Source organism: Melanerpes formicivorus, unplaced genomic scaffold (genome assembly GCF_026170545.1).
Source record: "Melanerpes formicivorus ecotype bairdi unplaced genomic scaffold, bMelFor1.0.p_v2 SCAF_29, whole genome shotgun sequence".
Lineage (NCBI taxonomy): Eukaryota > Metazoa > Chordata > Aves > Piciformes > Picidae > Melanerpes > Melanerpes formicivorus.
Genome location: NW_027142381.1, coordinates 21,135 through 45,437, shown reverse-complemented (window position 1 = coordinate 45,437; position 24,303 = coordinate 21,135). Strand labels below are relative to the sequence as shown.

The 24,303-nt window shown below is 53.6% G+C and overlaps 1 protein-coding gene across 2 annotated transcripts in view; it reads right to left on the bottom strand.

Moving 5' to 3' along the window:
• Positions 1–24,303, bottom strand: part of LOC137449170 (S-adenosyl-L-methionine-dependent tRNA 4-demethylwyosine synthase TYW1-like) — a 110,794-nt gene that overhangs the window by 80,409 nt on the left and 6,082 nt on the right. For both annotated transcript variants that reach the window (XM_068154426.1, XM_068154427.1), the window contains exons 5-8: positions 23,426–23,620; positions 21,201–21,482; positions 19,284–19,406; positions 8,556–8,682 (exon numbers count right to left, since the gene is read on the bottom strand). In XM_068154426.1, the coding sequence (XP_068010527.1) occupies positions 8,556–8,682; positions 19,284–19,406; positions 21,201–21,482; positions 23,426–23,620 (727 nt within the window). The remainder of the gene's footprint in view (positions 1–8,555; positions 8,683–19,283; positions 19,407–21,200; positions 21,483–23,425; positions 23,621–24,303) is intronic.

Genomic DNA, 24,303 nt, shown 5'->3' with positions numbered 1-24,303 from the left:
CTACAGTGCATTGTCTTGATGAGACAATGTTTAGCCTGGATAAGAGGAGGCTCAGGGGAGACCTTCTTGCTCTCTCCAACTCCCTGAAGGGAGGTTGTAGCCAGGTGAGGGTTGGTCTCTATGCCCAGGCAAGCAGCACCAGAACAAGAGGACACAGTCTCAAGCTGTGCCAGGGGAGGTTTAGGCTGGAGGTGAGGAAGAAATTCTACACAAAGAGAGAGATTGGCCATTGGGATGTGCTGCCCAGGGAGATGGTGGAGTCCCCATCCCTGGAGGGGTTCAAAAAAGGCTTGGATGAGGCACTTGGTGCCATGGTTTAGTTGTTAGGAGGTGTTAGGTAGTAGGGAATAGGTTGGACTTGATGATCTCTGAGGTCTCTTCCACCCTGGTTGATTCTATGCCTCTGCTCACAGTCCCCATGGATCTTCAGCTACTAAGGCTGAACAAAGCCAATCCAGTTATTATTTCTACAGCCTTGATAGTCAAAGGATTCCTTCATTTATAAGCAGGCTCACAGTAATCAGCTCAGCTGCTGACTTAAGGCACAAGAATGTTTAATCTGAAGTCTATATTAGTTAATCCTGCTCTAGATGATAAAATTTGAATGACCTAGAAGCCTGCCAAGCTCCCCTGAAATTAAATGTCATTTTTTCTTACTACACTAAGACACCAAACTGCTGCTTTGAAAGCAGCTTTGGGGTGAAATGAGTGTTATTAGGCAAGGACTCTGGGCTGATAAGCATGTGGTGATTGCTCATCCTGACAATTCAGCTAAATGGACCACAGAGAGACTCTTAACCCAAGAGCTGGCCAATGTCACTGATGGGGACTGCTCCAGAGTCCAAGGCAAGACCTGATGTTGAGTTGCTGGAAGGGGTCCAGAGAAGGGCAAGAAAGCTGGGGAGGGGTCTGGAGCACAGCCCTGTGAGGAGAGGCTGAGGGAGCTGGGGTTGCTTAGCCTGGAGAAGAGGAGGCTCAGGGGAGACCTCATTGCTCTCTCCAACTCCCTGAAGGGAGGCTGTAGCCAGGTGGGGGTTGGTCTCTTCTCCCAGGCAACCAGCACCAGAACAAGAGGACACAGTCTCAAGTTGTGTCAGGGGAGGTTTAGGCTGGAGGTGAGGAAGAAGTTCTTCCCAGAAAGAGAGATTGGCCATTGGAATGTGCTGCCTGGGGAGGTGGTGGAGTCCCCATCCCTGGAGGTATTTAGGAAGAGCCTGGATGAGGCACTTGGTGCCATGGTTTAGTTGATCAGATGGTGCTGGGTGATAGGTTGGACTTGATGATCTCAAAGGTGTTTTCCAGCCTGGTTAATTCTGTTCTATTCCATTCCATTCTATCCATTAATGACTGCATTGCAGCTTTTCAACTAAATCAGAGTTCTAACAGTCCATTCTCTGGAAGGACTCAAAGATGTGAGTCTCTTCAAGGACCCCCTTGAGCTCTCAGCCACTGAGACAGGACACTGCTACCTACAAAGCCATGATGTATAGATTCACAGAATGGTTAGGTTAGAAGGGACCTTAAAGACCATCCAGTTCCAACCCCCTGCCATGGGCAGGGACATCTTTCACCAGACCAGGTTGTCCCAGGCCCCATCCAACACTGTCAGGCTTGAAGCCTCCACAACTTCTGAGCCACCTATACCAGTGTCTCACCAACCTTATGCAGAAGAATTTCTTCCTGAGGCCTAATGTAAATCCAGCTGCCTCCAGGTTGAGGAACCTCAACCTCCTCTGTCCTGTCACCACAAGCCTCTGTAAAAGTCCTCTCAGCTCCCCTGCAGCCCCCTTTGGATCCTGGAAGGCTGCTCTAAGGTCTCCCCAGAGCCTTCTCTTCTCCAGGCTGAGGAACTCCTGGAGTGCCTCCAGCTCTTTGGTCACCTTTGTGGCCTCCTCTGGACCTCATCTGAGCTGCTTTGGAAAAGAACTCACTACTCTGAAAACTGATTTGCAGTCTTCCCCTGGCCAATGTCTGAACCCTGTGGCACATCTCAGGCCCTGCACCAGTGTGACTAATCCCTGTGCCAGCTGTGAGCTGCCACTGCCACCTGGAGTCTAACACCTAGACAGAAAGCACACCAAACCCCACAGACTGCATGGGGTTGGGAGGGACCCTCACAGGTCCTCTTGTCCAAGCCCCCTGCACTCAGCAGGGACACCTCCAGCTACAGCAGGCTGCCCAGGGCCCACATCCAGCCTGATCTTGAATGTCTCCAGGGATGGGGCCTCAACCACACACTCCTGAACAGCCTGTTCCAGTGTTTTAGCACTCTCTCAGTGAGGAGATGCATGCAAACATTTTAGCACCCAGCCAGGACAAGCAGACTGTGTCCAGTTCTGGGCCCCTCAGTTTAAGAAGGACATTAAGACCCTTGAAGGTGTCCAGAGAATTCTTTGCACTGAGGCTGGTGAGACACTGGAACAGGTTGCCCAGAGAATTCTTTGCACTGAGGCTGGTGAGGCTCTGGAACAGGTTGCCCAGAGAATTCTTTGCACTGAGGCTGGTGAGGCTCTGGAACAGGTTGCCCAGAGAATTCTTTGCACTGAGGCTGGTGAGACACTGGAACAGGTTGCCCAGAGAATTCTTTGCACAGAGGCTGGTGAGGCTCTGGAACAGGTTGCTCAGAGAATTCTTTGCACTGAGGCTGGTGAGACACTGGAACAGGTTGCTCAGAGAATTCTTTGCACTGAGGCTGGTGAGGCACTGGAACAGATTGCCCAGAGAATTCTTTGCACTGAGGCTGGTGAGGCTCTGGAACAGGTTGCCCAGGGAGGTTGTGGATGCTCCTTCCCTGGAAGTGTTCAAGGCAAGGTTGGAAGAGGTTTTGAACAATCTGGTGTGAGGTGTCCCTGCCCATAGCAGGGGGGTTGGAACTGTATGATCCAAGTCTTCCAAGGTCCCTTTCAACCCAAACCATTCTACAAAAGGTCAAGAACACTTGTACTAAAGCTGGATCCATCCCCTGGCCTCCTGCTGCTGCTGAGCAAGCAGTGGAGGACAGCTCCTTGTGACTTGACTTTGTCCCTTCCAGCACCACAGCTGTGCCCTCCCGGCTGTCACAGCCTGGCAGGCATCACTCAGGTGAGCCATGAGGACACCCAGACAGGTTTGTGATGGTGAGGACACAGGACTCAAGGGGTGGCCTAACTAGGGCTGAGCACAGGACCCAAGGGGTGGCCTAACCAGGGCTGAGCACAGGACTCAAGGGGTGGCCTAACCAGGGCTGAGCACAGGGCACAGGACTCAAGGGGTGGGCTAACCAGGGCTGAGCACAGGACACAGGACTCAAGGGGTGGCCTAACCAGGGCTGAGCACAGGACACAGGACTCAAGGGGTGGCCTAACCAGGGCTGAGCACAGGACACAGGACTCAAGGGGTGGCCTAACCAGGGCTGAGCACAGGGCAGAATGACTCAAACAGCCCCAACCTTCACAACCTGTCTTTGTAGGACACTCCTCTAGACCCTCTTCATTAAGTCCATGTCCTCCTTACACAGAGGGCCCCCCATCTGGACACAGCACTGCAGCTGGGGGCTGAGCAGAGGGGCAGAATGCCCTCTCTCCACCTGCTGGCCACGGCTGCCTTCGCTGCAGCCCAGGCTGCCACTGCCCACTGCTGAACCTGCCAGGCTGTACCCACCAGTCACCCCAGGAAACATCCACAGGAGAAAGTTGGCTCCTATTTTCAGTTTCTTTTGTGGCATCCACTTCAGGAGGTGAAATTAGCAAAGCATTAAGCAGAGCAGAATGGGAGCCCAGCAGACAGAACAGAGCCCAGCGCTCCAGCTGCCAGCCTCTCCCCGGCCTTCTGACTTGCAGGCACTAAAGAGTTCTCTGCTGTGTTTCTATTTAATGCAAGACTGAGCCCTGATGGCAAGGGCATCAGAGCCTTTTTTTCTGACAACACAAGATGGGCTGCAGCTTTTCAAAGCAGCCCTCACAGAGCACCTCTCCCCCTAAGTAAAAAAAGCCTCTGCAAGCAAGGAAGTCCAAGGAGGGCCAGCAGCGACTCCAGCCAGGAGCAGGGGTTATATTTAGCTGCACTTCCATGCCGGGGCTGAGAGCAAACCACTGCTTAAGCAATATTCAGTGCACCTCCAGGAAGGTAAATCTGTCTGAAGGTGAGTGAAAAGCAAAAAGCATTTCAAGAGGCTGAAGAGAAGCTGCACAAAGGCAAACCTCTGCCTCACAACCCCAATCTTTCTCTCTGGATTTCCCCCCCACACACACCTTCTCTTGGGCTAATTATGCCCTCAGGGATTCCTTTGCAAAGACACTGAACCTCCACCCCCCCCCAAAACAATCAGCTGTTGCTAAACAGATTAGATTATTTTGTGGCTAAATGCATCTGTTATTGGAGGGAGGAATAACAGAATCAAGAAGGTTGGAAAACCCAGCATGTTCTCACCCTTCAGGAAATCAGGACAGCAAGTTTGAAGAGGAAAAAGACATCACACACACTCCTCACTACATTTGTTCTGCAGCAGGAAAATTCTCCAGGACAGCTGGAGAAATAAAGGTGCTTGAATCACATCTGAGAGCAAGAGGGGCTCCAGGATCATACAGCCATGGAATTGTTTTGGCTGGAGAAGAGCTCTGAGATCATCAAGGACAACATCAACCCAACACTACCATGGCCATTAAACCACACAGAATCAGAAAATCAATAAGGTTGGAAGAGACCTCAGAGATCACCAAGTCCAACCTGTCACCCAACACCTCCTGACAACTAAACCATGGCTCCAAGCACCACATCCAAGCCCCTCTTGAACACCTCCAGGGTGGGGACTCCACCACCTCCCTGGGCAGCACATCCCAATGGCCAACAACTCTCTCAGGGAAGAACTTTCTCCTCACCCCCAGCCCAAACTTCCCCTGGCACAGCTTGAGACTGTGGCCTCTTGTTCTGGGGCTTGCCTGGGAGAAGAGACCAACCCCCACCTGGCTACAACCTCCCTTCAGGGAGTTGGAGAGAGCAAGAAGGTCTCCCCTGAGCTTCCTCTTCTCCAAGCTAAGCACCCCCAGCTCCCTCAGCCTCTCCTCATTTCTAGACAGCCACATCTCCACTAGCCCACTCCCTCATGCCTGCTGGCCAAATCCACTTGGCCTCTAAACTCCCCTGCAGCAGGTAGAACAATGAGACTTCTGGATCAACACACTGCCAGGAGCAACTAAATCCAGGCACAGACGAAAACAAGAGGCTGTAAGAGTGCTCCAGCTGCTCTGCAGCAGGCTGCAGTGTAACCACCACATTACAGCCTTCAGGACTGAACCAGCTTCCTACAAATGCCTGGAAGGGTTTAAGAAGAGCCTGGATGAGGCACTTGGTGCCATGGTTGAGTTGATCAGATGGTGTTGGGTGATAGGTGGCCTTGATGGTCTCAAAGGTCTTTTCCAACCTGGTTAATTCTGTAACCTCTGTGACCCCACACTGGTCCCAGCCAGAGGCAGCAGCAACAGCATGGACACAGGGAGGAGGCAAAGTCACTGCCATTCCTTGCTAAGCCTTTGATTTATCCCTCCAACCCACACATTTACTTTATTCCTCCAGTGCATACATTTATAGAGCAGCTCCCTGGTTTATAGCTGTGCTAAGCTAAGTGGAAACCAAACAAAACACCTCCCAGAAGCACCCAACCCATCAGACACTTGGTGGGCAGAAGGCCAAGAGCAGTCACCTGCAACAGCTTGGGCTGAAGAGTGGCTGAGATCATAGAATCACAGAATGGTTTGGGTTGGAAGGGACCTCCAAAGGTCAGACAGTCCAAACCCCCTGCACTCAGCAGGGACAGCCTCCACCAAATCAGGTTGCTCAGAGCCTTGTCCAGCCTGACCCTGATTATCTCTGGGGATGAGGCCTCAGCCACCTCCCTGGGCAACCTGTTCCAGTGTTCCATCACTCTCATGGTGCAGAGCTTGTTCCTCACATCCAATCTGCTCTTCTCTCATTTCAAACCATTGCCCTTCATCCTGTCACTGCAGGCCTTTGCAGACAGTCCCTCTGCAGCCCCCTTCAGGTACTGGCAGGCTGCTCTAAGGTCTCCCTGGAGCCTTCTCTTCTCCAGGCTGAACAGCCCCAGCTCCCTCAGCCTGTCCTTGTAGCAGAAGTGTTCCAGCCCCCTGATCATCTTTGTGTCTCTCCTTTGGACCCTTCTCTTCTCCAAGCTGAACACCCCCAGCTCCCTTAGCCTGTCCTTGTAGCAGAGGTGTTCCAGCCCCCTGATCATCTTTGTGTCCCTCCTCTGGACCCTTCTCTTCTCCAGGCTGAACAGCCCCAGCTCCCTCAGCCTGTCCTTGTAGCAGAGGTGTTCCAGCCCCCCTTTGTGTCCCTCCTCTGCAGAGGCAGGGAAGCACAGGAGTGGGGATGCCACAGCCACTGGACTCAACCCAGGACAGGGTCAGAATCTCAGAAGCCAGCTCTGCAGCAAGGAGGCTCTGCTGCAACAACCAGAAGAGCACCTCAGAAGCATCGTGTTCCCATCCTGAGCTAAAAGAAACTAAGCCAAACTCCCTTCAGTCTCCAAGTGAGCAGCCCAGGGAAGCTCACTTCACCTTTCTCCTACCACTCAGAGCTCCTGATCTAATCATGGAGTTGATTCATAGTCTGTGCTACTTCCTTTCCTGGCTGTAGTTGCAGGAAGAACAACAACAACAAAAATCAACCAGTTTGGAGTTGCAAAATGCAATGCAGAGCAGATGCAAAGCTGATCTTTAAATATGCTTTGAGAAGCCCACACTCTGGGAGCTAGAGACATGTGGGACTGTCATCTTCCCTCTCAAGGCTACCTGAAGCCCTGTGAGCTCTGACACTCTCTCCACATGTTGTGGTGTGCACAGTGCTGAGGCATTACCCAGCTTTAGTTTCCTCCCCTGCAACAAGCAGGTAGAGCCAGCCCCTGCCTCACTTCTGTCCTGCTGGGAAGGAGGGGCTAGAGAAGGATCTTTAACATAAAGAACATCATAGAATCATTTTGGTTGGACAAGGCCTTCAGATCCAACCAAGATCCTTCAGCCCAACCATTACCTACCTGGAAGGGACCTACAGGAAGGCTGGGGAGGGACTGTTTCCAAGGGCTTGGAGCACTAGGACAAAGGCCAATGGTTTCAAACTGGAGCAGGGTAGAGTTAAGTTGGACTAGGAGGAAGCTCTTTACAACAAGGGTGGCAAGACAGTGAGGTGGTGAAGGCCCCACCCCTGGAGACATTCAAGGTCAAAGCTGATGGGGTCCTGAGCAACCTGATCTAATTGGAGATGTCTCTGTCCTGCTGGGAAGGAGGGGCCAGAGAAGGATCTTTAACATAAAGAACATCATAGAACCATTTTGGGTGCAGAAGGCCTGTAAGATCCTGAAGGGAACCTACAGGAAGGCTGGGGAGGGACTGTTTCCAAGGGCTTGGAGCACTAGGACATGGGGCAAGGGTTTCAAACTGGAGCAGGGTAGACTTAGGCTGGACTAGGAGGAAGCTCTTTGCAACAAGAGTGGCAAGACAGTGAGGTGGTGAAGGCCCCATCCCTGCAGACATTCAAGGTCAAAGCTGATGGGGTCCTGAGCCACCTGATCTAGTTGGGGATGTCTCTGTCCTGCTGGGAAGCAGGGTCCAGAGCAGAATCTTTAACATAAACATCACAATCATTTTGGTTGGACAAGGCCTTCAGATCCAACCAAGATCCTTCAGCCCAACCATTACCTACCTGAAAGGGACCTACAGGAAGGCTGGGGAGGGACTGTTTCCAAGGGCTTGGAGCACTAGGACAAGGGCCAATGGTTTCAAACTGGAGCAGGGTAGAGTTAAGTTGGACTAGGAGGAAGCTCTTTACAGCAAGGGTGGCAAGACAGTGAGGTGGTGAAGGCCCCACCCCTGGAGACATTCAAGGTCAAAGCTGATGGGGTCCTGAGCAACCTGATCTAATTGGAGATGTCTCTGTCCTGCTGGGAAAGAGGGGCCAGAGAAGGATCTTTAACATAAAGAACATCATAGAACCATTTTGGGTGCAGAAGGCCTGTAAGATCCTGAAGGGAACCTACAGAAAGGCTGGGAAGGAACTGTTTCCAAGGGCTTGGGGCACTAGGACAAAGGCCAATGGTTTCAAACTGCAGCAGGGTAGACTTAGGTTGAGCTAGAAGGAAGCTCTTTGCAACAAGGGTGGCAAGACAGTGAGGTGGTGAAGGCCCCATCCCTGCAGACATTCAAGGTCAAAGCTGATGGGGTCCTGAGCAACCTGACCTAGTTGGAGATGTCTCTGTTCACTGCAGAGGTTTAGACTAGATGACCTTCAAGGGTCCCTTCCAACCTGATGCATTCTTTTGATGATTCCACCAAGGCTGGTGCTGAACCACATCCCTCAGCACCACATCTGTGCCCCTTAAACACCTCCAGGGGTGGGCATTAAACCACCTCCATGGGCAGCCTGTTCCAATGGTCCAGAAGCTTTCCAGTGAAGAGGTTTCTTCCAGTCCCCAACCTAAACCTCCCCTGAAGCAACTTGAGGCCATTTGCTCTGCTCAAAATCTGCACTCAGGCTGGTTCCCCACTGGGTCTTTTGCAGAACCTCACCTTGCTTTGTGAGTGCTTCTCTCAGAGCTGGGGTTATCATGTCTCTCTTCTCACCCTCCTCCTTCTTCTCAATGCTCCCTTGGGTCAAGCTCATGCCACCATCTCTTTCCTGGAGCTCAGGGTCTCTCTGTTTCAAGACAGTGAATTGCAGCCATTTAGATCCAAGCATCAGCTCCTGAGCAGCCCTGACACAGCTCAGCCCCAAACCTGCTAAACATAAAGCTGACACAAGTGCCCACACAACTTCCTGTGGATTCACATGGACCTGGTGCAGTGGTGGAGTCCTGCACGCTGTCCCTCTCCCCAGCATGTTCTCACCCTTCAGGAAATCAGGACAGCAAGTTTGAAGAGGAAAAAGACATCACACACACTCCTCACAAGATTTGTTCTGCAGCAGGAAAATTCTCCAGGACAGCTGGAGAAATAAAGGTGCTTGAATCACATCTGAGAGCAAGAGGGGCTCCAGGATCATACAACCATGGAATTGTTTTGGCTGGAGAAGAGCTCTGAGGTCATCAAGGACAACATCAACCCAACACTATCATGGCCATTAAACCACATAAATAATAGAGTCAGTAAGGTTGGAAGAGCCCTCAGAGATCACCAAGTCCAACCTGCCACCCAATACCTCCTGACAGCTAAACCATGGCTCCAAGTGCCACATCCAATCCCCTCTTGAACGCCTCCAGTCACAGGGACTCTACCTCCCTGGGCAGCACATCCCAATGGCCAGTCTCTCTTGCTGGGAAGAACTTCCTCCCCACCTCCAGCCTCAACCTCCCCTGGCACAGCTTGAGACTGTGTCCTCTTGTTCTGGTGCTGCTTGCCTGGGAGAAGAGACCAACCCCCACCTGGCTACAACCTCCCTGCAGGGAGTTGGAGAGAGCAAGAAGGTCTCCCCTGAGCCTCCTCTTCTCCAGGCTAAGCAACCCCAGCTCCCTCAGCCTCTCCTCACAGGGCTGTGCTCCAGACCCCTCCCCAGCTTTCTTGCCCTTCTCTGGACAACTTCAAGTCTCTCAATGTCCTTAGATTGAGGAGCCCAGAACTGGACACAGGACTCAGGTTTCCTGAGCATCTCCAGGGATGAGGACTCCACCACCTCCCTGGGCAGCCTGTTCCAATGTCTGACCACTCTTGCAGCAAAGAAATTATTCCTAATCTCCTACCTTACCCTCCCCTGGCACAAATTGAGGTCATTTCCTCTCATCCCATCATCTGTGACTGTAGGGAGAAGACAGCAACCTCATCTCTCCACAGAGCACAAAGAACTAAACACTTTTGTGTACATGCCTGCTATGAGGACAGGTTGAGGGAGATGAGGTTGTTCAGCCTGGAGAAGACTCCAGGGGGACCTTAAAGCTGCTTTCTAATACCTAAAGGGATCCCTGAGCAAGCCTGGAGAAGGACTTTTCCTAAGGGTGTCTAGGGATAGGACAAGGGGGTCTGAAACTGAGGGAGAACAGGGTTAGACTGGAGCTGAGGAAGAAGTTCTTCAGTACAAGGCTGGGGAGACACTGAAACAGGTTGCCTAGAGGGGCTGGGGGTGTTCAAAGCCAGGTTGGATGAGGCCTTGAGCAGCCTTGAAGGGCATCTCTGCCCATGGCAGGAAGGCTGAAGCAGAGGATCTCTGAGCTCCCTTCCACCCTAAGCCATTCTCTGCCTCTGTAGCATTCAGGCCCATCAGCTCTTGGCACAAAGGTACAAGCAGGAGAAGCAAACCCTTGCCCATAAGAAACTGAGTCCCTCCCCCACTCAGTCTCCCTCCTGAGAGCCTTTATGGGTATTTATGGGTTGATGCCTGCACAACAGAAGCAGGAAAGTGTAAACAATCACTTCAATATTTCATGCAGCTTGTAATCTGCCAGGCCTTGATGGCTTCCCTGAAATATGAAGGGAGTTAAGGATAAGCAACAAACCAACCAAAGCACACCCCAACAAGCAACAGAGGACATTCTGTTTGCCCACAGCTGGAGCTTCTTTTTGTGCCAAGGACATCAAGGAGTTCAACAAAACACTGCCAGTTTGTGTCCCCCTTTAACCCTGCCCCCAACCATGGCTTGGACAGCAGCACACTGTGTGGGGCTAAGAGCTGGCTGGAGGCTGAGCCCAGAGCGTGGTGGTGAATGGTGCCACAGCCAGCTGGCAGCCAGGCACCAGTGGTGTGCCCCAGGGATCAGTGCTGGGCCCTGTGCTCTTTAACATCTTCATTGATGATCTGGATGAGGGGATTGAGTCCATCAGCAGTAAATTTGCAGATGACAGCAAGCTGGGGGCAGGAGTTGATCTGCTGGAGGGTAGAGAGGCTCTGCAGAGGGACCTCAACAGGCTGGACAGATGGGTAGAGGCCAAGGGCAGGAGATTGAACACATCCAAGTGCCAGGTGCTGCACACTGGCCACAACAACCCCAGGCAGTGCTACAGGCTGGGGTCAGAGTGGCTGAGAGCAGCCAGGCAGAAAGGGACCTGAGGGGACTGGTTGACAGCAGCTGAGCATGAGCCTGCAGTGTGGCCAAGAATGCCAAGAGGGCCAAAGGCATCCTGGCCTGCATCAGGAAGAGTGTGGCCAGCAGGAGCATGGAAGTCATTGTGCCCTGTGCTCAGCACTGCTTAGGCCACACCTTGAGTCCTGTGTCCAGTTCTGGGCTCCTCAGGTTAGGAAAGATGTTGAGATGCTGGAAGGTGTCCAGAGAAGGGCAAGAAGGCTGGGGAGGGGTCTGGAGCACTGCCCTGTGAGGAGAGGCTGAGGGAGCTGGGGTTGCTTAGCCTGGAGAAGAGGAGGCTCAGGGGAGACCTTCTTGCTGTTTGCAACTGCCTGAAGGGAGGCTGGAGCCAGGTGGGGGTTGGTCTCTTCTCCCAGGCAAGCAGCAGCAGAACAAGAGGACACAGTCTCAAGCTGCACCAGGGGAGGTTTAGGCTGGTGGTGAGGAAGAAATTCTACAGAGAGAGAGATTGGCCATTGGGATGTGCTGCCCAGGGAGGTGGTGGAGTCTCCATCCTTGGAGAGGTTTAGGAGGAGACTTGATAGGGTGCTTGGTGCCATGGTTTAGTTCATTAGGTGGTGTTGGGTGATAGGTTGGAGGCAATGATCCTGAAGGTCTCTTCCAACCTGGTTTTATCCTATTGTAACTGTTAGCATCACTAAGGACACCACTGCCCTTGGCTTGCCCAACTGGGCTCTTCACAAAAGAGGGAGAGGAAGCAGGCTGTGCCTGCACAACAGATGGGCTCCTCCTGTACCTGAGCAGAGTTTCACTAAAGAGAGGGGCCTCACAAAGAAAGCAAACAAAATCAACCACAACCAAACAACAGCACCACAGAAACCCCAGGCAGGCTCAAAGGCTCAAGGACAAAGAGCTCCCAGTAAGCACAGGCTTAAGCAAAGCATTTGTTCAGGGGCAGAGGTTAAGCCTCTTCCCTGCTCCCTTTGGATGGAGCTTCTCCAGGAACCAGTTTCTACTACTCCTGAGTGTGCACAGAAGGCCAACAGCAGCCTGGGCTGGATCAGCAACAGTGCAGCCAGCAGGACCAGGGCAGGGATTGCTCCCCTGCACTCAGCACTGGTGAGGCCACAGCTGGAGTACTGGGCTCAGTTTTGGGCCCATCACTCCAAGGCCATTGAGGGGCTGGAGTGAGTCCCAGAGGAGAGTAATGAAGCTGGGGAAGGGTCTAGAGAAGAGCTGCTGAGGGACCTGGGGTTGGTCAGCCTGGAGGAGAGGAGGCTGAGCAGAGACCTTCTGGCTCTCTCCAACTCCCTGAAAGGAGGCTGAAGTCAGGTGGGGGTTAGGTCTCTTCTCCCATGGAACAGGTGATGGAAGAAGGTGCTCCAGCCCTCTGATCACCTCTGAACACTCAGTGAGCATCAGTTCCATATGCTTCCTGCATCAGGGACCCCAGAGCTGTCCCAGCAGAGGGGCAGAATCCCCTCCCTGCCCTTGCTGCCCAGGACAGGGCTGGCTCTGGGTGCAAGTGCACATGGTCAGCTTATGCTGAGCTTCTCCTCAAGCAGCTCCCCCAAGTCCTTCTCAGCACTGCTCCATCCATTCTCTACCCACTCTGCAGCTATGCTTGGGACTACCCTGACCCTGGTGGAGGACTTGGCTTTGTTGAAGGTGGCACTGGCCTACCTCTCAAGCCTGTTGAGGGCTCTGGCTGCCAGCCTCTCCCTCCAGCATGTCAACCACACCACACAGCCTGGTCTCATAGAACTGTCAGGGTTGGAAGGGACCTCAAGGATCAGCCAGCTCCAACCCCCCTGCCATGGCCAGGGACACCTCACACTGCAGCAGGTTGCTCACAGCCACCTCCAGCCTGGCTGCAAACACCTCCAGGCAGGAGGCTTCCACCACCTCCCTGGGCAACCTGTGCCAGGCTCTCACCACCCTCCTGGGGAACAACTTCTTCCTCACATCCAACCTGAATCTATCCACTTCTATTTTCCCTCCTCACTTCCCCCCAATCATCTGCAGACCTGAGTGGGATGGCTGCAGCCCTCAGCAGATGCAGTGAGTGACTGGAGTACAAATGAGGCTTCAGAGACAGCAGCAACATCTTCATGGCAAGGGGTTTGCATTTCTGCCTGCCTGTCCTGCCTCTTCCTGCAAGATCCAAGGGAAGCCCCACCCAGAGACAAGGCTGACAGGTGAGGTGAAAACCACCTCCCAGCAAGCCCTGAAATATTTCACTGAGCATTTCCCCCCGCCCCACCTCTGAGAGATTTTTCTCCTCCCCCCTCCCCTTCAGCTTGATGGGAAGAGGCTGCAAACAAAACAATCATTTGGAGGTTGTCTTCCTTCCCCCTCCCTCTCATGAGCAACAGCCTGATGTGTTCAGCTGGGGCAAGTGATTGCCTTCAGGTATATCTGGGAGGAAATGGAATTCACAGCCTCAGGAGGTTTACTTATTTGCTTAATAAAGCTGTCACAGCTCTGATTTAGGGGAGGAGTGGAGGGAACAAAGTTAACTCTGCAGAGAGCAAACTTCTCCAGGCCTGGTGATTTAGCAGAGAGCTCTGCAGTAAATCCAAGGCAAATCACTGCCTCTCCAGAACAAATCAAGCCAGGGGTGACAAGAGTTCCTCCTGCCCTTGAAATACTGCACTGCCCAAATAAATCTGAGGAGTCACCCTCTGCTCTGGGCTCACAATGAGGAGCCCCCAGCTGAGGACACCTAGAGACACCCTCCAGCTCCTTGGGACATCAAGGCTCAGCACAGCTCCTGCTGAAGCCATTTGGGTTTGCCACTGCTGCCACTGCAGCAGAGCTGGGTAAGAGCTACTGAGGCTCAAGTGTAAGGATTCACTGACTCATAGACTGGTTTGGGTTGGAAGGGACACCCTAAAGCCCAACCACTTCCAACCTCCTGCCATGGGCAGGGACACCTCCCATTAGCACAGGTTGCTCAAGGCCTCACCCAAGCTGCCTTGAACACCTCCAGGAAGGGACATCCACAGCCTCCCTGGGCAACCTGTGCCAGAACCTCAGCACCCTCACTCTCAAGAATTTCTTCCTCATCTCCAGCCTCAACCTGCCCTCCTCATGCTTCAATCCATTCCCCCCCTCATGCTGAAGGACTTGGCTTCCTTCCTCTACAAATGAGGACAAAAACAGAATCAGAGTCACCAAGGTTGGAAGAGACCTCAAAGATCATCAAGTCCAGCCTGTCACCACAGACCCCATGACTAAACCATGGCACCAAGTGCCACATCCAATCCCCTCTTGAACACCTCCAGTGTCTCAATGTCCTTCTTAACCTGAGGGGCCCAGAACTGGACACAGGACTCCAGGTGTGGCCTAAGCAGTGCTGAGCACAGGGCACAAGGACTTCCCTGCTCCTGCTGGCCCCACTGAGTCTGCTAAAAATCACAGACTCCCCTGGGTTGGAAGGGACTTCTAGAGGTCACCTAGTCCAAGTCCCTTGGAGTCAGCAGGGACAGCCCCAGCTAGAGCTAGTGGCTCAGAGCCTATCCTCAAATGCCTCCAGGACTGAGGCCTCCACCACCTCCCTGGGCACCTGTCCTGGTGTTCCTCACAGACAGATGTTCTTCTGGTCCCTTCATCATCCTCATCACCTCTGTTGGACACTGCTCAGCATGTTCCTGTCCCTCCTCAACTGGGGAGCCCAGAACTGGCCACAATACTCCAGATGTGGTCTCACCAGGGCAGAGCAGAGGGGGAGGAGACCCTCCCTTGCCTAAAGCAACAGCACAACACCTCCAAGCAAGAATCTCACTGCACACACTCAGAGCCACGACTGTGGGGGGGGGGGGGGGCTGAGAGAGCCTGGAGTTAAACAAGAGAATCCTCCCTCCTGGGAGCAAGAGTCTGATCAAGACAAATTATTTTCATCACTGCAGATCATCCTCCTCCTTCCCAGCAAGCCTGCAGCATTTGTTTTCATTACAGTAAATAACTGCCCCTCCAGGATCACTTCCCCACTCAAGTGTTTGCATAAACCTGTTCCAAGCCAATGCTCACATCTCCCAGGAGGTTCCCCACCAAGACAAAGTCATCCTTTCTCCTGGCTAATGAGAGGGAGAGCCAGCAGGTCAGGCTCCCTCATGAAATATTCACACAGCTAGAGCCTACCCTGGCTCTGGAGGTGGCATCCCCCCTCCCTCCCTTCCTGCTCCAGAGGGGAGGATTTACATGGCAGTCACCACTGAGGGCCTTTCCTCCATGACCTGCTCTGCTTACAGAAGCATGAAAGCAGAAATGTAGGTGGCAGCCATGCAGAACAGCAGCAGAGGGGCCCAGGAATGAGAGCTACACTGTGTAAGGCTTTAACAATTAGTCCCAAGAAAAATCTCTCTTGAGTAGAGCAGCACAGCTCAGTGGCAACATAAACAGAGAATGAGCTACTGGAGGGAATTCTGGAGAGAGCCACAGATGAAGGGACTGCTGCTGGCCACAACAACCCCATGCAGTGCTACAGGCTGGGGGCAGAGTGACTGAGAGCAGCCAGGCAGAGAGGGACCTGGGGGTACTGGTGAACAGCAGCTGAACATGAGCCAGCAGTGTGCCCAGGTGGCCAAGAAGGCCAAGGGCATCCTGGCCTGCATCAGGAAGAGTGTGGCCAGCAGGAGCAGGGAAGTCCTTGTGCCCTGTGCTCAGCACTGCTTAGGCCACACCTTGAGTCCTGTGTCCAGTTCTGGGCTCCTCAGTTTTAGAAGGACATTGAGAGACTTGAAGGTGTCCAGAGAAGGGCAAGGAGGCTGGGGAGGGGTCTGGAGCACAGCCCTGTGAGGAGAGGCTGAGGGAGCTGGGGTTGCTTAGCCTGGAGAAGAGGAGGCTCAGGGGAGACCTTCTTGCTCTCTCCAACTCCCTGAAGGGAGGTCGGAGCCAGGTGGGGGTTGGTCTCTTCTCCCAGACAAACCAGAACAAGAGGACACAGTCTCAAGCTGTGCCAGGGGAGGTTTAGGCTGGAAGTGAGGAGAAAGTTCTTCACTGTGAGAATTGTTGGCCATTGGAATGTGCTGCCCAGGGAGGTGGAGTCCCTGTGACTGGAGGTGTTCAAGAGGGGATTGGATGTGGCACTTGGTGCCATGGTTTAGTTGTCAGGAGGTGATGAGTGATAGGTTGGACTTGGTCTCTGAGGTCTTTTCCAACCTTATTGATTCTACAAGCAGTGGATTTAAGAACTCTTACAGCTGTGCCCCACTTTCCCTGTCCTCTAAAGTGACTCCCCTGAAACAGATTTATCAGTTAAAATGTCAGCTCTAATGGGGCTGCCTGAGGCCTGCAAGTCTGCCATTAATCATGGGGACACCAGTTCTGCTTGTAGATGATCTTTCACAGCTGGGAGGCTGTGATAAACTAGAGCCAGATCACTCCAGACTTGTTCCCAGGGCAGGAAGTGGCTTTATTAACCTTCATACTTATGAATTGCTAGCATGAGTGATAGTAATAATAATAACAATATCCTAACTCTTGGGTTGGAGGGGCTGGGAAACAGTCAGCTGGGCAGATTATGGTGACCCAGTTTTGTGATGAATGTTCTTGTTCTGGAAAAGACCTCAAAGATCATCCAGTCCAACCTGTCACCCAACACCTCATTACTGACTAAACCATGGCTCCAAGTGCCACATCCAATCCCTTCTTGAACACCTCAGGGATGGGGACTCCACCACCTCCCTGGGCAGCACATCCCAAGGGCCAATCTCTCTTGCTGGGAAGAACGTCTTCCTAACTTCCACCTTAAACCTCCCCTGGCACAGCTTGAGACTGTGTCCTCTTGTTCTGGTGCTGCTTGCCTGGGAGAAGAGACCAACCCCCTCCTGGCTACAACCTCCCTTCAGGGAGTTGGAGAGAGCAAGAAGGTCTCCCCTGAGCCTCCTTCTTCTCCAGGCTAAGCAACCCCAGCTCCCTCAGCCTCTCCTCACAGGGCTGTGCTCCAGACCCCTCCCCAGCCTCCTTGCCCTTCTCTGGACACCTTCCAGCATCTCTCAATGTCCTTCTTGAATTGAGGAGCCCAGAACTGGACACAGGACTCAAGGTGTGGCCTAAGCAGTGCTGAGCACAGGGCACAAGGACTTCCCTGCTCCTGCTGGCCACACTATTCCTGATGCAGGCCAGGATGCCATTGGCCTTCTTGGCCACCTGGGCACACTGCTGGCTCATGTTCAGCCTACCAGCAACCAGTACCCCCATCTCCCTCTCTGCCTGGCTGCTCTCAGCCACTCTGCCCCCAGCCTGTAGCACTGCCTGGGGTTGCTGTGGCCAATGTGCAGAACCTGGCACTTGGATGTGTTCAATCTCCTGCCCTTGGACTCTGCCCATCTGCCCAGGTCCCTCTGCAGAGCTCTCCTACCTTCTAACAGATCATCATCTGGGAGCCACAAGAGCCTGCTGCTTGCACTTCTGTAATAACCTGCATGTACAACAGAGGCCTCCCACTGCTCAAGCAAAGCAAGGAGAGTTAATTGCTTGAAAAATGCATCAGCCAAAGCCAGAGAGAGCACTGAAGTGTCAGTGCCTGTCCACAAGAGCATGCCCTGCTGACCTCAGCCCTGCTCACTACCAGGACAGTGAGCATGAGAGGCTAAGAGCTGGATTTACTCCACTGCTCTGCTCACTTTTGATCCACAGCCTGTGGGTTTCCTGCTTTACTCTCCTCCTGGCTCCTGATGCTGCCCTGGTTTGTCACTTAGTGGCAGCTCCATGCCTGAGTTTCCATAGGGCTGATGGACCACACCACCTGCCTGCCCTGCTCCACATCCTCTCCCAGCTGCAGAAAACCAAGTTCCCTTTTTGTCACTGACCTCTAGTGGTGAGCACATGCTGGAGAGGAAGGAGACCACCAGAGCATGAAAGAGACACTGATCCCAGGATGTTAGGGGTCAGAAGGGACCTCAGGAGATCTTCCAGCCCAACCCCCCTGCCAGAGCAGGAGCAGAGAATCCAGCTCAGGTCACACAGGAACACATCCAGATGGGGCTGGAAAGGCTCCAGAGAAGGAGACTCCACAACCTGTTCCTGTTCCAGGGCTCTGTGACCCTTACAGCACAGGAATTCTTCCTCCTGTTGAGATGGAACTTTCTATGCTGCAGTTTCTATCCACTGCCCCTTGTCCTATCCCAGGGTGCAGCTGAGCAGAGCCTGTCCCTGACCCTCCCCTCCTGACACCCAGCCCTCATATTTATGGACACTACATCCCCTCAGCCAGTCCTCTCCAGACTGAACACCCCCAGGGCTCTCAGCCTCTCCTCCCCAGGCAGTGCTGCAGTCCCTTCAGCATCCTTGCAGCTCTCCTTTGGACTCTCTCCAGCAGATCCCTGTCCCTCCTGAACTGGGGAGCCCACAGCTGGATGCAATATTCCAGGTGTGGCCTCACCAGGGTAGAATAGAGGGGGAGGAGAACCTCCCTGGCTCTGCTGGCCACACTCCTCTGAATGCCCCCAGGACCCCATTGGCCTTCTTGGCCCCCAGGGCACATTGCTGACCCATGCAGAACTTGCTGCCCACCAGCACACCCAGGTCCTTCTCCACAGGGCTGCTCTCCAGCAGCTCACCTCCCAGTTTTTCTTCCTTCCCATGTGCAGGACTTGCTCCCTCCAAAGGAAAGCCAAGCAGTTTGCCACAGAGGACATGGCACTTTGGATCAAGGTTTAGTGGCCACAGTGGCCTTAGGTTGTTGGTTGGACTTGATCTTAGAGGACAAGCCCTGTGAGGAGAGGCTGAGGGAGCTGGGGTTGCTTAGCCTGCAGAAGAGGAGGCTCAGGGGAGACCTTCTTGCTCTCTCCAACTCCCTGCAGGGAGGTTGGAGCCAGCTGGGGGTTGGTCTCTTCTCCCAGGCAAGCAGCACCAGAACAAGAGGACACAGTCTCAAGCTGTGCCAGGGGAGGTTTAAGCTGGAGGTGAGGAGAAAGTTCTTCCCAGAAAGAGAGATTGGCCTTTGGGATGTGCTGCCCAGGGAGGTGGTGGAGTCCCCATCCCTAGAGGTGTTCAAGAGGGGACTGGATGGGGCACTTGGAGCCATGGTTTAGGTGTCAGGAGGTGTTGGGTGGCAGGTTGGACTTGGTGATCTCTGAGGTCTTTTTCAACCTTATTGATTGATTCTATGCTCACTGAAAAGTCACAGTCAGCAGATCACTACACCAAACACCCCTGGGAACAGGTTCTCCAACAGCTTGTGTTTTGCTCTCCCTCTAATTAGATCCTCTAGCCTCAAAGCCAGCAGGTGGTATTTCAATCAGCTCAGCTGACCAGTGACAGAGTTCCCTCCTCACTGTACCTTTGTCCTCCTGACGCGGCTCACGATACTGCCAAGGTCTTCAACATCAACGACTGAGTCTGTGCCTCCAGCTGCCTCAGCACCAGCCTCCTCCTCACTGCTGCTTTCAAACACCTCCTCTGCCTAGGAGAGCAGAGAAAAAGAAGTGAAATGAGACCTTCAGCTATGCCAGGCACGAGGATGAGCAGAGGGCTGGAGCTGCTCTGCTGTGAGGACAGACTGAAGGAGTTGGGGCTGTTCAGTCTGGAGAAGAGAAGGCTCCCAGGTGACCTCATTGTGGCCTTCCAGGATCTGAAGGGGGCTACAGGAAGGCTGGGGAGGGACTGCTCAGGATCTCAGGTAATGATAGGACTAGGGGGAATGGAATGAAGATGGAGATGGGAAGATTCAGGCTGGAGGTGAGGAGGAAGTTCTTCCCCATGAGAGTGGTGAAGCCCTGGAATGAGTTGTCCAGGAAGGTGGTTGAGGCCCCAGCTCTGGAGGTGTTTAAGCCCAGGCTGGCCAGGCTGATCTAGTGTGGGGTGTCCCTGCCCATGGCAGGGGAGTTGGAACTGTCTGATCCTTGTGGTCCCTTCCAACCCTGACTGATACTATGAAAACTCACTCCTTGTATCCTGCCTCCTCACTGCTGTGTTTTCATCAGCTGTCTCTGATCCCATGAGAACTCCAACTGCTCACTGTGATGATCTGGAAGGTTAAATGCCCTTAACCCCTCCAAGTGTCCCTGGCTAAATGCAGAGGGAGTGAGAGATCTGCTGTGCAAGCCCAAGAGAAGTTGTCTCCCTTTCTGGAAACTGCACTGCTGGAACACCAAAGGTTTCCTCCTCTTGTCCCAGCACTCTCAAACCAACTCAGCCACAAGATTCCCCATTTCCCTACAAAACTCCATGGGGCCACAGCAGCCTTTTGCAACCCACAACAAATGGCCTGCAAGGAGGATTAAAGTGCCACAGCAGCTCTGCACTGCAGAGCAAGAGAGAGAATTACTTATTCAGGTAGAATAGAATTAACCAGGCTGGAAAAGACCTTTGAGATCATCAAGTCCAACCTCTCACCCAACACCATCTGATCAACTAAACCATGGCAACAAGCACCCTATCAAGTCTCCTCCTAAACACCTCCAGTGATGGTGACTCCATCACATCCCTTGGCAGCACATCCCAATGGCCAATCTCTCTTTCTATGAAGAACTTCTTCCTGACATCCAGCCTAAACTTCCTCTGGCACAGCTTGAGACTGTGTCCTCTTGTTCTGGGGCTGGTTGCTTGGGAGAAAAGACCAACCCCCACCTGGCTACAACCTCCCTTCAGGGAGTTGCAGACAGCAAGAAGGTCTCCCCTGAGCCTCCCTCTTCTCCAGGCTAAGCAACCCCAGCTCCCTCAGCCTCTCCGCACAGGGCTGTGCTCCAGACCCCTCCCCAGCCTCATTGCCCTTCTCTGGACACCTTCAAGTCTCTCAATGTCCTTCTTAAACTGAGGAGCCCAGAACTGGACACAGGACTCAAGGTGTGGCCTAAGCAGTGCTGAGCACAGGGCACAAGGACTTCCCTGCTCCTGCTGGCCACACTCTTCCTGCTGCAGGCCAGGATGCCCTTGGCCTTCTTGGCCACCTGGGCACACTGCAGGCTTGTGTTCAGCCTACTAGCAACCACTACCCCCAGGTCTCTCTCTGCCTGGCTGCTCTCAGCCACTCTGTCCCCAGCCTGTAGCACTGCCTGGGGTTGTTGTGGCCAAAGTGCAGCACCTGGCATTTGGGATTTGCTTTGGTGCCACCAGTTTCAGTCCCTTCTCTCTTCCCATGCAAAGTACCACAAAGCTCCCACCACACCCCTCTGGGCTGTAAGAGGAAGCAGAGAAGTGCAACAGTGTCCCAATAGGCACTGAAGCAGAGAAGGAGTGCCATGGATTTGAGCTGTACCTCAGCAGTCTCAGACTCTGATGCCCCACGTTCATGATCTGAGCTCTCCTTGCTCTGCTTCCCCCGAGGTTTGCACTTCCCTTTCTTGCACTTCCCACTGCAGGGCTGCTTCTCCCCCCTGCAGAGGGCCTGGAGCCTGCTGAGGAACTTGGTTTTCCAGGCTTCAAAGTCAGCCTCCATGCTGCCATGCTTGCTCTGGGCCACGTTGCAGTCCCCCTCGGCTCGAGTCAGGACACGGCTGGCACCCAGCATCCACAGCCACCTGTCAACCCTTCTGCCAACCTGGGAGAGGGAGAAAAACAGTACAGAGGGCAATTAAACTGGGGAGGGGGTTGAAATTCCAAGCCCCCCCCCCAACATTAGATTTGCCAGACCAGCTCAGTTGGAAGCTAATGAAAGCTGTATCTGCAGGCAAAACCACAACGGGATGCAATGAATGTCTACAGAAGCAACAGGAGTCACAGTCTTTAGAGGCATTCACCAGTAATAAACAGCACAAGAATCAGGGGAAGCTACTAGCTCCTCCCTCTCTGCCCTCCCTTCTCCCTGTTGTACAGGGGTGTAAGAGACAAGCAGAGAAGTTAATGCCAAAGCAACACAGCCAAGGCCAAGCAGAAGCAAGTCAGGATCCCTCCCTGAGCAAAGAAGCAAGAAGAGAAATTCACAGAATCACCAAGGTTGGAAGAGACCTCAGAGATCAGAGTCCAACCTGGCACCACAGACCTCATGACTAGACCATGGCACCAAGTGCCACATCCAATCCCCTCTTGAACATCTCCAGGGATGGGGACTCCAACACCTCCCTGGGCAGCACATCCCAGGGGCTAACAACTCTCTCTGGGAAGAACTTTCTCCTCACCTCCAGCCTAAATCTCCCCTGGCACAGCTTGAGACTGTGTCCTCTTGTTCTGGGGCTGCTTGCCTGGCAGAAGAGACCAAACCCCACCTGGCTACAACCTCCCTGCAGGGAGTTGGAGAGAGCAAGAAGGTCTCCCCTGAGCCTCCTCTTCTCCAGGCTAAACAACCCCAGCTCCCTCAGCCTCTCCTCACAGGGCTGTGCTCCAGACCCCTCCCCAGCTTTCTTGCCCTTCTCTGGACACCTTCCAGCACCTCAACATCTTTCCTAACCTGAGGAGCCCAGAACTGGACACAGGATTCAAGGTGTGGCCTAAGCAGTGCTGAGCACAGGGCACAAGGACTTCCCTGCTCCTGCTGGCCACACTCTTCCTGATGCAGGCCAGGATGCCATTGGCCTTCTTGGCCACCTGGGCACACTGCTGGCTCATGTTCAGCTGCTGTCCACCAGCACCCCCAGGTCCCTTTCTGCCTGGCTGCTCTCAGCCCCTCTGACCTTGCCAGGCTGGGCAGATGGGCAGAGGTCAAGGGCAAGAGATTGAACACATCCAAGTGCCAGGTTCTGCACATTGGCCACAACAACCCCAGGCAGTGCTACAGGCTGGGGGCAGAGTGGCTGAGAGCAGCCAGGCAGAGAGGGACCTGGGGGGACTGGTTTATAGTAGGCTGAACATGAGCCAGCAGTGTGCCCAGGTGGCCAAGAAGGCCAAGGGCATTCTGGCCTGCAGCAGGAAGAGTGTGGCCAGCAGGAGCAGGGAAGTCCTTGTGCCCTGTGCTCAGCACTGCTCAGGCCACACCTTGATTCCTGTGTCCAGTTCTGGGCTCCTCAGTTTAAGAAGGACATTGAGAGACTTGAAGGTGTCCAGAGAAGGGCAACAAGGCTGGGGAGAGGCCTTGAACACAGCCCTGTGAGGAGAGGCTGAGGGAGCTGGGGTTGCTTAGCCTGGAGAAGAGAAGGCTCAGGGGTGACCTCATTGCACTCTACAACTCCCTGAAGGGAGGCTGTAGCCAGGCAGAGGTTGGTCTCTTCTGCCAGGCACCCAGCACCAGAACAAGAGGACACAGTCTCAAGCTGTGCCAGGGGAGGTTTAGACTCGAGGTGAGGAGAAAGTTCTTCACCGAGCGAGTCATTTGTCATTGGGATGTGCTGCCCAGGGAGGTGGTGGAGTCCCCATCCCTGGAGGTGTTCAAGAGGGGATTGGATGTGGCACTTGGTGCCATGGTCTAGTCATGGGGTCTGTGTTGATAGGTTGGACTCAATGATCCCCGAGGTCTCTTCCAACCTTAGTGATACTGTGATACCTTGGTGTTCCCACACCAGGCCTTTCAGGAGAGCAGAACCCAAGCAAAGCTGCAGAGCAGATACTCACTGTGTTGTAGTGATCAACATAAACCGAGTTCCCCAAGCCAAAGACAGCATAGCTCAGGCCCTTCAGGTAGGTCTTGCCGTAGCGGAAGTCGCTGGCAGCCTCTTCCAACCACTTGCAGAACCAGGCTGCGCTCTCGGTGGGTTGCCCATCTGTGTAGGTAGCCACCAGGAACACACAAATGTTCCTGCTGCTTGTCTGAGGAGAGAACCAGAGCAGAGATCACCCCATGCTTCAGGACACTTCACACCCAGAAGGCAGCTGGAATGTGTCAGGAGAGCAGATCCTCACCAGGGGGCTAATAGAGACCTCAGAGAGCATTAAATCCAACCTAGCACCCAACACCCCCTGACAACCAAACCATGGCTCCCAGTGCCACAGCCAAGCCTTTTTCAAACACCTGGGCACACTGGGGGTTGGAACTAGATGATCCTTGTGGTCCCTTCCAACCCTGACTGATACTATGATACCTCCAGGGGCAGGGTCTCCACCACCTCCCTGGGCAGCATATCCCAATGGCCAATTACTTCTCCCAGCACAGAAAGACCACCTCCACCACCAGAACTGGACACTGGGCCTCCAATTCCTCACACAGATGAGGGATAAAAGGCTGAAAGGTGATCACATGGATTTTAAGGGACTGAATTCACATGTACAGATGAATTCCAGCTTGGTGAGGGTGGTGCAGGTGATGATCCCACTGGTGGTAAATACCCATCCCCCTGCAAAGTCATCTAACAACAGCCAGCAGAGATCAAGCTGCTCCAGGGGTGCAGAACACTTCCAGGGAAGAGGTTCCTGCTAGCAGCCAACCCAAAGCCCCCCAGGTGCCACTTGAAGCAAGTTTCTCTTCTCCTGTCACTTGTTACATGGGAGAAGAG